The 13544-nt window shown below is 31.9% G+C and overlaps 1 protein-coding gene across 3 annotated transcripts in view; it reads left to right on the forward strand.

The window, feature by feature from the left end:
* TfAP-2 (transcription factor AP-2) overlaps positions 1 to 13544 on the forward strand; it is a 94077-nt gene that overhangs the window by 40952 nt on the left and 39581 nt on the right. Inside the window, exon 1 of one of the 3 annotated variants that reach the window (XM_014239791.3) lies at positions 2045 to 2784. The exons of 1 other annotated variant lie outside the window; for it this stretch is intronic. In XM_014239791.3, coding sequence (XP_014095266.1) covers positions 2728 to 2784 — 57 coding nt within the window. In that variant the 5' untranslated portion in view covers positions 2045 to 2727. Of the gene's footprint in view, positions 1 to 2044; positions 2785 to 13544 lie in introns of those variants that run through there. One more of the 3 variants, XM_014239793.3, reaches the window with a different exon arrangement.

The raw sequence follows: 13544 nt of genomic DNA on the forward strand, positions 1-13544 counted from the left end.
TCATGTTCGGGTCGGTTTGTATTGATCGGTAGCCGGCGTGAAATCACTCGTAGCCGTGGCCGTGAGTGGATTAGTGATTCTCCCCTGTATGTGTGCAGTTCCGTAGGCCCTCAATGTTTTAAATGCTGTAAGCACGCTCCGCAGCTAACACAAACGGCCAGCCTTCTTGAACAGAAAACGACAACTTGGGCGTGGCTTGAAATCAACCTCGAATGGTTGAAGAGTAACTCGAACTTTTGTTTGTACCAATATAGATTGTGCCACAAACACTTAGTTAAAGATGCAAATAAAGAGACTGTCAAAGTTTTCTCTTTCGGTTTTCTTTTCATTTGTTGTCTCTTCATAACTAGCGGTAAAATGAACAATGTTATCAGAGAATTTTACTTCTAAACCAAATTAAATATCATTATCCACGCGTAGTCATATTATGTTTTAAATAAATATTATAAATAAATTTTGAAAGACATTTAATGACATTGTAGTAAAAGAGGACGTAGAGAGGGCATCTACACTTGAACGGTAAGAAATAAAAGTTAATGAATCAATCAGTATTTAAAGTTGTGGTGTAGGCCTATGTACAATCCAAATTCCAAACACTATTAATAACACTATCCATCTTTTTAAATTATGTCTGATGGCTAAGGATTTTTAAATAAAAACTGTACTGAGAGATACCAACAGTAACATGAAAACACGTTAACTTCGGTTGTACTGAAACTATAATACCCATCACAAATACAAAAGATTCCATTCATGAACTTGATTTTGATCGTTCAGTTTTTATGATAGCTATATGGTATAGTGGTCCGATATCGGCGGTTCCGACAAATGAGCAGCTTCTTCGGGCAAATTTCAGATCGATATCTCAAAAAATTAAGGACTAGTTATACAGAGAGACGAACATGACTACATCGACTTAGCTCGTTATGCTGATTATTTGTATACATACATACATATGTATTTATTATAGATACATGTGTATTTTAGTTTGAATTTACCAATAATCGGATAGATTTCTTGAACAAGTGAAAGTAAGGATTTTTGGCCATTAAAACTTTTCAATTAATAATTTAAATAATTTTTATGCAACTCTATCCAGTCAGTATTTTTTACAAATTGTTTAATTTTTAATCTATCATCTTTCAGTCAGTTTTTAAAGCGGGACTTCGACGATGATATGATATAAAGATATAAAATTTTTAACATACAATTCCCTACTTTTGAGTTTTTACTTTTTAATTAATGAAAAAATGTACATTAACTTTTGCTATGTTTTATTCGAAAGAATTGTTGTCAATAAAATTGAAAGCGACCTCATCAAGTAATCAACGATGAACATTTCAAAAGAATCATTACCAACTAGCCAACTTTTTGTTTTGAAACAAACCAATGATATGGCAATAGCTTTTTTCGGAAAATTATTATTTCTTATCATCCATATAATTATTATATTATTCATATAATCGCGTAACGCTTTTATTACAGCAAAGGAAGGATGTACTATGTATATATGTATATATCTCAATTATTTGAGCTTTCGAATTTCTCTTATTTACATACATATATACTCTTTTATCAGCTACGAGAGAGAGAGATCCTTAGCGGCATAAGTAACATATATATACATATGTAAAAAACAGTATGTGCAATAGCATCAGGCGGGAAATGTTAAGAGATGGTTTCAGCAAATGAGATTTTGCCTCAGGCAGAAGCATGCAGCCGAAAGAGCGAATGCGCTTTCCGGCTATAGTTGTACACTTTGTTGAAACGGCCGAAAGCGAGACAACTGTTCTCCTGCCTTATCTGACTCATTGCATGTTAGTTTGCTACGAACTGTTCACCCCTGGCATTGTTGAAGTTGCACATAGAAGGAGATCTACTGGCCAGTAAAACAATATGGAAACAACAAACGAGGCAGTGCAGCCGAAAGCAACGCAACAGCATCTGTGTTCTCTGCACGACAGCTACTATGGCATCAACGACAGTCGCGACAGAAGTAGTAGTTGTTTACCTATATACCCTAAAGGTTTTTATGTCCAAACAGAAAATTTAGTTTCAGTCGAAAACTACCGTCTCTGACTGCACAAGGGTAAATGTCGTTTTCGGGTTGATGCTGATATTCAACGCCAACCCATTGTAGTGCGTGGCGCTTTGTTTTTGTTGTTTTTTTTTCGCTTTTCACCAAAAGGACGCTAAAAAAAATTATTATCAAGTAAGACACATGTATGTCACAAAATTGAAATACGCAACTGAAAGTCAATACATAAATCTTTTATGTATGTACATAAACCTTTTTACAAAAATAAGAACCGAACAAGTCTTCAATATAGACTGTTAAAGCTTTAAAGTTTCAACTAACACCAGTCGCATATGGATATTATCTTGTGTTATTATATTTACATATGTACATACATAGTACATCAATTTTTGTGAAAGCTACGATATACTGCGATAATAGTGTGAAGTGATAAACCGGGTTTTCAGTTGTAATTTGTAAAAAATCAAATTAAAATTCCTACTTCATTAGTAGCCGAGTGATCTCTGAAAAGTAATGTGCAATCATCGTTTAATTATCTATATGAATAATCATATAGTTGCCTTTTATAGTGCCATTAGTGTATCATAAAAGATAAGAGCGGATATTGTTCGTACCTGTAATTATTATTTACACTTTTGAAATTGTCAAGTTTCATCAAATTAGCTCTTGAATTTAAAATCTATTTACAAATGCATATCCTACATCGAACCAGTGATCACCAGTTCGAGGACCAGAAATTCATGATGGTGAGTGGATACGTAATTAATTACACTTTATTCTATTTTGAAATGTAGGTACTACGAGTTTAGCTTAATATGCATATATATGTACGAGTATGTATGTACATATGTGTTTGCTCTATGACTTTGTCGGTCTAAGTCTGTTATACGTAATATGTTGTTATGCTAGACGAGAAGAAAGCAAATTGTATGTACATATCTGAATGAAGTTCATTGCGAATTGGGATATCTGGATGTCTATAGTATATTCGCACCAAATTTCATAAATTCATTCTTGTTGATTGAGACGACCCGTTGATTGGGAGCCGGATTGATCGACATCGAGAAATTCTTATTTTCAGCTACAATTTATAGGAATGGCAGAGATTTTTCTGAAAGCCTACAAGTTTTGTGACCGTTTTTAATAATAATACTGGTCTACAGTGGTTTTGTTGCCCTGGATACATATAAGATCGATTTTTAATTAGTTGTGGTCACATTGCCTGAAACTATTTATGGTAAGATTTGCGCTCGTTTATTTTTAAATTTTATATTAAGAAAAACACAAAACATTAAACAAAATAACAGCAATAACTATTATTTCCTAAATTATTCAAAATTTTATCAATGAGTAAAACAGGACATTTTTTTGACTGATCTGTCTAGATATCTCCACGTTTTATTTTTATTGAAACCTTCCGGATAACTTTTTGCAGATTTTCGGTAAGGAGACTGGGAGTGTGGATCACGTAATGTTTGTAATCGCGAAGATGTCGTCCAATTCTAGTTATAGGTATTAAAAAGCAAATTATCGCGGATGGCTTTGCTATGCAAATATGTGTACATACATATATCTCGAATTCGAGCCGCACCATTTATGAAGATTTAATTAAGCCTATAATATTCTCCTAAATATCATACAAGCAATGAGATGGGAATGACAAGATGACTTCAGCGATTTCGAAAAGCCCGTGCCAATTGAATTGAATTTTTCTTACACTATTATAGTAGCTTTTCGATAGCGTCTACAATATTTCAAGTTTGTTAGAATCCACAGATTCAAAATTCAAACCATTTGGTTGCCGACTGTTTTTTCCATCATAATCCCACATTATGAAAGTAAAAAATGTGCTGTAGCAAAATCCAAAGGTTTTCTATGCAAAAGCGCTAAGGACATCCTGACTTTGTTGAAGCAGCTGATATTGAAGAGGTAATATATACCTGTTTCAAATTAAAGAATTTTAAATTGTTTTATCCTATTGTGATTTTCGTACCAAAAAAAAAAAAACAAACAGTTAATTTTTGGTAAATACATAGTACTTAGAAGTTATACACTTTTGTATATTATTTTCATCATATCTGCCTTTTTCATTTTTAATAGAGATTACGTCAGAACTTAGGATATTATTAATAGACGTATTCTAGAACTCTTTCCACTAAAATCAATCTTTAGGACCGAAACTAGTAGTTAATATTTATAAGTTCTAGACAAAACACATAAATGCAGTTTACTGAAAGATCCCAAAGTATGCGAAGGTCGGTTGAAACAAATTGCTGCATCAACCACATAATTTCCATTTTAAAAGGATTGTGTCACTTAAAATATGAAAATTTCTATCTAATTTAATACTAATATCCAGCTATATGCTATAGTGGTCCGATTTGAACAATTTGTTTGATGGTTATAGCGCTGCCCTGGATAATAAATAATCTATGCCAAATTTTGTGAATTTCGTACCTTGTCTAATAAAAAAAATTTCATACAAGGACTTGAGGTGGGTCGGTCAGTTTGTAACGCAGCTATATGCTATAGTAGTCCGATATCGGCGCTTCCAAAAAATGCGCAGCTTCTTGGGGAGAAATGTGTACAATGTTTCAGAGGTATATCTCAAAAACTGAGGGACTAGTTCGCATATACATATACATGGACGCTTTCTTTTACGTGTTGCAAACATCGTGGATACCCTGTTCATGGTGTAAAAATAGATCAAATTGGCATATATTTGGGCACACTAAACAAAATATTTCCAAATACTTTATTATGATATATTACATACTGACCAAATTATTAAAAAATTCCTAACGCGTAGAAGTTTTTGTGATGCAGTCAAGGAGTGTGGGGTCAAACCACCACCATTTACTAAAATGACAAAAATAGCTGTACGTTATAGAAAATTTTTGTATTTAAAATCGTATCAGGACACCTCAAATACCCCCACAGACCACTTAGCACATCAGTCGCAAATTTTTCCTTTAAATTTGTTGAGGTGTGAAATTAGAGTAACCGATCAGCCAACATTTCCAAACTATAATATATAACGCATAAAAAACTTTTCACCTGAATATACCGTTCCACTTTGTGTCGGCCTGCGCCGGTTAAACGACGGAGACCTGCATGGTAGGTTGGACGGACGGACGAACGCACGGGCGGCCAGTGATTTGAACAAAATTATTATGTATGTACCTTTTGCAATATGATATACATAGGTACCTGCTGCAGCCAGATTTGGGATTTTTATGTAACATACATATACATATGTATAAGTATTTTCTACGCAAGCCAATTATCTGTCAACAGAACCCATTGCACACATCGATTTCTTGCAAATTAGCAGTATATGAACGTAAATGCCAATGATTGACACTTAAATTTATATAAGCAAAGACATGTAAAAGATCAATCAGCTCAATACACGCAAAAACAATTACTATCCACTTAATACTACGTATGTAAATCTAAATTTAGCTTATAAACATACATATAGGAAAATATACTTGTATACCATTCAAATACTAAGTGTTTACTATAAAATTTACCGAACATGTCATTACACAGTTGGTTTATATGGCAGATTTCCATTGCCCCATTTAAGACTGTAAAAGCAAGAGAAGGACATTTTATCTGCATATTACCATACACATAATTCAATATAATACATAAATTAATCAAATATAGTTTAATACGTTAAACTCAAATTGAATGAAATAATGAAGCGGATCATTTATGCCAAAGCAGTAAAACCCGAATACGTTTAAAAAATTTTATAAATATTCTTTCTAGATTTTTGTTAACTCTATTGATCAGCTTAATTACTTGTCGATTTTCTGTGGTATAATACCGTAGACGACCGAAATGTCTGATTTTATTGAATGATAAATCATAATCGGAAATTTTAATCATAAATGGAATCAAGATTTTCATAACTGTACATACTAACTAATTTTCTAATAAAACATTTAAAATTAAAATTTTTAAAATTAATTAGTTCCGTGCATGAATATAAGTACGCAGTATATGTACCAAAATTCAGTATTACCAAATCTCGAGTTTCTATCACACTCTTATTGCATTCGAAATATACCTTCATATATCTGGCTTTAATAAAAATAGTATTTCTCAATATTTTTAATTGAAAGCTTTTTATCATTTGAAGCTTTAGAAAATTGTTTTCTTTTGGAGTTGCTAGAACTCTATATATGAGCACCAGCAGTACTCCAACTTTACATTGAAATGTTTATAAAATGTACACAAACTATGTAAAAACTAGTAAGGAAGGGCTAAGTTCGGGTGTAACCGAACATTTCTCTCTCTCGCAAGGTAAGTTGAAATATGGGATTTTAGTACAAGTATATATTTCAATTAAAAGCAATAGAAAGTATTGCATTCATTATTTACAATCACAGGGAAGAAGATACACTGTTATTTAAAAGATATTATTCTTAAATTTCATTAAGATTTCATACCTATTGGCCGATAGAAGTCAACCGGAAGCTCGAAAATGTGGGTGTGGCAGTGGTCCGCAATACCAACCTCACTTGGGTGCCAAGGAACATACTTATGTGGCAAGTTTCATCAAGATATCTCAATTTTTAATGACGGACGAAGCTCCACAAAATTGTATACAAATTCTTTGATCCATTTTTTGGAATAAGCAAAAATCGAAGTCGAACCAAAACGCGTCCAAGCAAAACAGTTGTTAAAAATTAACTAAACATTCAAATTGGCCGACCTTGTCAGCACAAGGGATATGAGTACGAACATAACGCAATAAAACAATAGAAAATATACAATACACCTATCCCGCGACAAATTAGACGACAGACGTTTTCCGAAGCGTTTTTTTGAATTTTGTCATTCAATCATCACTGGCCCAAAAATTCCCCTTTAGAACTTAGAATGAAACTGCTTCGCCATTGTCTTTAAAACGGCACCACTATTAGGGATTGGGTTACGACGTTGAGTCATAAATCATTTGCAGAGGGCCTGCACCTACTCGGTTTTAAATTTCTTATATTTTATAGTACAAACCAACGATTTTGAAACTCCATGTTTCCTGGATATGGTCTTTACTGAAAACCGCTTGGTGGACTCGTCCAAAATCATTAGTTTATTTTCCAATCATAAACGCTTTCTATTCGACATTTCACTTTCTATACCAAAGGAAATGGAACCAATAGCACGAAAAAATAATATTTTGAACTATCTGAATTACATTTAATCCAAAGTCAGTGGGTACTTGAAAAAAATTAATTTATATTTTCTGGATGACCATTGTATTAGAATCGTCCATACGTCAATTTTTCTGTGGAAACATTGTCATAGTTTTGATTTTGTGTAAATCTTGCTCAAATGAATTTATAAGAAAGTGACTAGTTTAGAAAATTATTAAGACTAACATATATATGGGTTCAATATGCCCTTTTAAAAAATGCATGCGTAACTCATATTTTATTATAGTATATCACTGGTCTACAGTGGCTTTGCTGCCCTAGATACAAAATCGTTTGTGAATATATTTGTGCTCACAATTCATGAAACTATCAATAATTTTCTAAGATTTACTCTCGTTTATTATTAAATCTTTACTTTCATTTTACTTTTCAAAATTAGAAAACATTAAACAAAATAACAGATATATTTATAATGTCAGTTTCGATTTGAAAAATTAAGTCTGAAAGTTATTCAGCATACTTTTTACAATTTCTCCATAATTTGGTGCTTTATAGTTAGCTAAGAAATTTCAGACTATAAACATCAAATTTTTTAAAGATTAATTTTTTAGAACAGTCATTATTTTGATAAAATATAAATCTTTCATTAATTGTATATATTTGAGAACCATCAAATATTCCACCTTTCCACTTTTCCATATTAAGCTTCGGAACTTTTCTACAGCTGTAATTAAATAAATATTCTTCCTCGTCCACCGCCGTCAATCCTAATTCGATTATGTATTAAATCACTGAGTTGGTTTTGAGAAAATCTTTTTTGGGGACATCATGCTTAACAATAACTTTCGAAACGGAAAGCGGGATTTTCATTGAGTAAAACATGAAGATATCTCCACGTTTGATTTATATTAAAACTTTAAAACCTTCCGCATAATTTCGGTAAGAAGCCTGAGAGTGAGGATCACGTGATGTTTGTAAGCGCGAAAATGGTGGTAATTAGTGTTCTATGGCAGAAAAACCAAATTTTATTACTAACAAGCCGATAATTATTATAATTATAATTGTTCAAAATATTATATAAGATATGCAGTAATCATAAAATCAAGAGCACAGTCAATATTTTCATGAACAAATTCGCAATATGAAAACATCAAGGTTAACATATTCAGCGCAACAACAAAAATTGTGTGCTAAGCTTTCACAATTTCACAAATAAATCTGAATGAAAAAAAACAGTACAGTACAGTAGTACAAAAAGTAATTTATGTCAGATCAGTAATGATTTTTCGCGCCCAAAAAATATTAACAATCAATTAATAGAACGTTATGTTTAAAAAATTTCAAATTAGCAAAAAATATGAAAATGTTGTTTTTACTAATCACATCATATCAACATATGAAAATAAATCAATATATTAAATAATAAATTGTATTTTCACAATTTCAAACAAGCAGTAACTATTCCAATTTTTACTGATCAGCCCCAGTTTATAAAATAAAATTAGGTTTCATACCTATTATATATATCTAACCAAAGCCTCTCGGTATTTTATTTACTTTTTTTATGATTTTAAAGCATATTAGCTAGATGAATGTTTTGTCACCGACAAGCGTTTACTTACTATGAGTTTTGAATTTAAGTGACGAGCAATTCAAACTAATTCAATTGAAATATCAGCAATAGCATCGATAAAGCGAAAACACGTCATGCCTATTACATAAGCATGTAATAAATAATAGTAATACTTAGGTATATATTTACATATTTGTGACATACATTATGTAATAAAATAATATTGTATAAACACGGTGATTATTTAGGTTCATTAATATTTTTGTTCTGTTGTGTTAAATTAAAAGCGACGGAGCAAAATATTTAAATCAACAACATCGTTAAATTTTCCCAGTGTTTTTTGCACACTGACTGTGATGCATCGGACTACCCATAGTTGCAATTTGAATAATTTTGCATTTTGATGTGATGTGAGAGAACTTTATGGGAAAATTGCACTAATAATAAAGGGTTTGCAAACTCCTTAAAACAATCAAACAAAACTGTGTCCATTCCGATCCTTTTATATATTTTTTTAATGTTTTTAGCAATTTGCCTTTGCATCCCACATAATGCCACTGCACGCAAACCGTATACGCTCGATTCCCATAAATTATATTTGGCAACGCATCACGCGACTCAATCTTTCGATCGCCACTTTTCATTTTACACTCGCAACAGAGTAAAAAAAATTTTGTAAGTCTTTCGTTTTTAACTTTTTTATTTTTAAGTAACTGCTTATTTATTACGTTTGTAGGCGATGTTTTTACCTCGTTGCTTTCTTTTTTAGTTCAGGCAGAAGTACCTGCTTAGAACGAAGTTTCGATGCTGCAGTCTTACGTTATGAAGTTTTAACTCTTAACCACTTTCTGAGAACCAAAAAGGGTACCTTATAATTTGACTAATTGAATGGGGGTGGATTTTATTCGCACACACGCTTTTACACAGTCAACCGCTTAAGTTTACTTCTAAGTATATGTATGACATATGTACGTGTGTATATTCATATGCAACTAAGGCTGTGTGCCAAAGGCTTTTTTCTATGTGTTGAGCTAGGGTGAAAAAACTTACTTTGGTGTAAACAAATTTTGAATTTTTCTGTGCTAAATGGAATTTAAAATTTTTACAACTGAAACAACAAACACAATTGCGACGTTTTAATTTTTGTATTTCAATTAAAATTATTAAGTATATTCGTAAAATGAATATAATTCAAAGATATCTGCTATAATACTTATGGAACTCGAAGAAATCAATTCATTTGAATATTTATAATTAATTGGAAATGTATCTCCGACTTTTTTACAAAGATATAAGTTCTGCTGAATATATACATAAGTATTCAGGTATCTTTATTTTAGTTTGCATCATTTTCATAAAGTTGAGTAGGTGTTAGGTGTGACGCATATTTTAATTCCTTTTCTTCGTAAATAATATTAGGTCAAGTCAAAAGTTCGTTCGGTTTTTATCTAAGAGGTGGCGTTATTGTCCATGTACTGGTGTTACGTGTCGCATCTTGTCATATATATGGCGCAGAAAACGTGTTTATTCGCCCTAAAAGTTTGTCTTTGACAGTTTTTCGATTGATTGACTCAGTACGTTGTGAGCGCTCGTCAAAGATGGACACCAGCAAAGAGAAAATTCGCTATATTTTACAATTTTTCTTCGATCAAGGCGAAAAAGCAGCCAAAGCGGCTGAAAAATTAATTTAGTAATATTTGTTTTCACATTTACAAGTAGTCAAGACTAGCTTTAGAGCTGGGTTAAATTCTGATATTCGCATTCTCCAGGAAAAATGTAAAAATTTCACTTTCATCTGTCATATTTTTCAATGCTCTACCGTTTGGCACACAGCCTAAATAAATAGTAAAAGCAGACAATTTTTACGGTTATATACATATATGTACATATGTATGTACATCGGAGCAATTTGCGCTTATTGTAAGAAAATAAATTATACTTTGACATTCTATTCATACAACGCACAAATATTATAATTTACGATATTAATTACTAATATTCCAGTTCTTAAGACAATTTACTGTAGATTTCATAATTTTCTTATAATTGAAATTACCGCGTGTTTTTTTAAACGTGTGGTTTTCAAAGAGGCAAACTTTTTGCGGAGTTGGTCTATTTGACAGCCGTTATTTGATTCATACTCAGTTTGGATTGCCTGAATTAGAGAATGTTGTAGTGACAACTTTTGGTTCCACAAAACGGCGCTACATACCACACAACCTACGAAATAATCAATTTGTTGAAGGAAACTTTTGGTGATAATAATAAAGTTAAATTCTTCTCTCTCTTCTCATTAAATTATATGAATCTGTCCCTTCTTCTGTCGGTATATTCGTGAACTAGTCCCTCAGTATTTGAGATATCGATTTGAAATTGTGCGCATGTCCTTTTCTCCGACATTCGAAGAAATTTTTTAGATCAGACCACCCTAGCATATAGCTGCCGTACAAACTGACCGATAAAAATTAAGTTCTTGTATGGAAACTTCTTTATTTGTGAGGGTATTCTAGATTCGGAGCAGCCGAAGTTAACGTTTTTTCTTGTTCTACTCTTGCAACATGTTGCTACAGAGTATAATAGTCTTGTTAACGTAACGGTTGTTTGTATCACCTAAAAATAATCGAGCTATATACAAGTATATATTATATATAAATGATAAGCATATCAATATTTCTCTAATAGTTCAATTTTGGGAAGTTTAGTGACTTTAAATCAGAAGTATTAGATACTTAAAAATTAAACCTAATTTGTTAAAAATGCATACGTTGGGTGTGCATACAAATTGTTACATCGTAGGTTTAAATTATGGCAGACAGTTCCTTCTAATAACAAATATACAGACCGATTTAGAAGAGTAAATAAATAAATATATAAATATTTAATTTCATGAATATTTAGAAATATTTTCAATGCTGATCTATGTATGTACATATGTATAATTTTTATTTAGTTTGACAATCCAATTCTATAAACTAAAGTGTAATTTCCTGCCTTCATATATAAATAAATGTATTTTAGAATCGTTTCTAATTACAGAAATAAATTTGCTTTTGGAAGTTGCCATAGCATTCATATTTATATTCATTTGTAGAATCAGTTAAAACAACTACAATGAAATTTAATTAATCGCATTCAAAACAGGAACGTGTGTTGAGCTCGTGCCTTGCGTATTCATTTTCGTCCACGAATGCATGAAAAGTATCCCAGTAGGAAAGCGATTACAAAGATAGTAAGAATTCTAGTATGTGGTTGTGATTCTTTAGTTAAAGCTTGCGCAATATTTCTGGTTTTATATGAAATCTAGACAGTAGAGAGATTTCCGCACCTACATCAAAACACATTTTTCCCCTTATTTTAAAACGACACATTTCCTTCCTTCTCTATTTTTTATTCAATAGATAGAGATAGATTTACATTTATTATAATTAATGTACTATACTGATTCAGTTGTTTCTGAAAAACTGTATTTTATTACTTTCACGTTAAAATTAAAAAAATGGGCTACATTCAACCTGTTTATCTTACTGCTGTAAAACGAGAATAGACTCAGCTGTCATTATTTATGGAACCTTGTACTATGGGAACATGTTGCAGTCGCTTCTACCAGATGGGATTTGACTTTATTATTTATTAAATATAAATTTAAGAAAACGCCAAAATTTCAGACTTTTTTTGCAATTACAAGGGGTACAATATACCAAAAGGGCTACGTGCATATGTATGTATGCATACTTGTATAGACGTCCGTGCGTTTTCATGATTGGGCTTATAAGAATGAGCAAATACACATGTATGTATATAGACTCTTATTGGAAAGAGTAAGCCTGTAAACTTTCCGGTATGAAACGAGCTTAAAGGTAGAAGCGAATGCATGATGGAATTTTCATGTTTATACTCACGCATATAACATATTTATACGGAATACACACACACTTATAAGTATGTATGTTTGGAGAAGCATAGAGAAGCACGAAATGGGTTTATATGAATATATCTTACTGAGATTTCCTTCTGCAGACAATTTGGTTTAGACATGCTGCCGGAGACAGTGAATGCATTTATGAATGAATTTTACTACTTCATTAAAAATTGTTCAATTTGCATGCGTTGGAGGAACCGAAGTCTGGCCGACACAGTAAAATCATAATATATTAAAATCGATTACCGTCCTCGTCTTAGGTATTCTTGGCTAAATTCGGTACTTTTGTTGTGAATATTGTTTTCGCATACCAATGTTCACACATATGTACATATAAAACTTGCCATCCATCTATAGCCCGAGATGAAAGCAACTGACATATAGCGGGGCATCGTTTAATCATTGTTTTTAGTCACTTACAACTCTTGCTCCTACACTGTCTCGATTGTTTACAAATTTCATATTTACCAAAAACAAAAGCGAATGATCAATTTGCTGAACCGGAAGTAATTTGTTGACTGCGAATTGACTTTAAGCTAAGCTTTACGTTTTTAAGAATTTTTAACAATCAGACAACATAGTTTATGGTTGTATCAGTCTTGTTCTCAAATTGAAAACGAAAGACGTAATAAAGTGCTAAGTTCGGATGCAGCCGAATATTATAAAAGGTGATCCATTTCGAGATTCCATACTTTTTAAAAAAAAAAAAAAAAACCACAGAAAATTCAAATTTATTGGAGAATGTTTATTATCATTCGAAAGAACATTTTTCGGCATTAATATTTTACAGATTATCTCTTTCAAATGTTGGCCGCGGCTACGTCTCAGATGGTCTATCCGTTG

Source organism: Bactrocera oleae, chromosome 6 (assembly GCF_042242935.1).
Source record: "Bactrocera oleae isolate idBacOlea1 chromosome 6, idBacOlea1, whole genome shotgun sequence".
Classification (NCBI taxonomy): domain Eukaryota; kingdom Metazoa; phylum Arthropoda; class Insecta; order Diptera; family Tephritidae; genus Bactrocera; species Bactrocera oleae.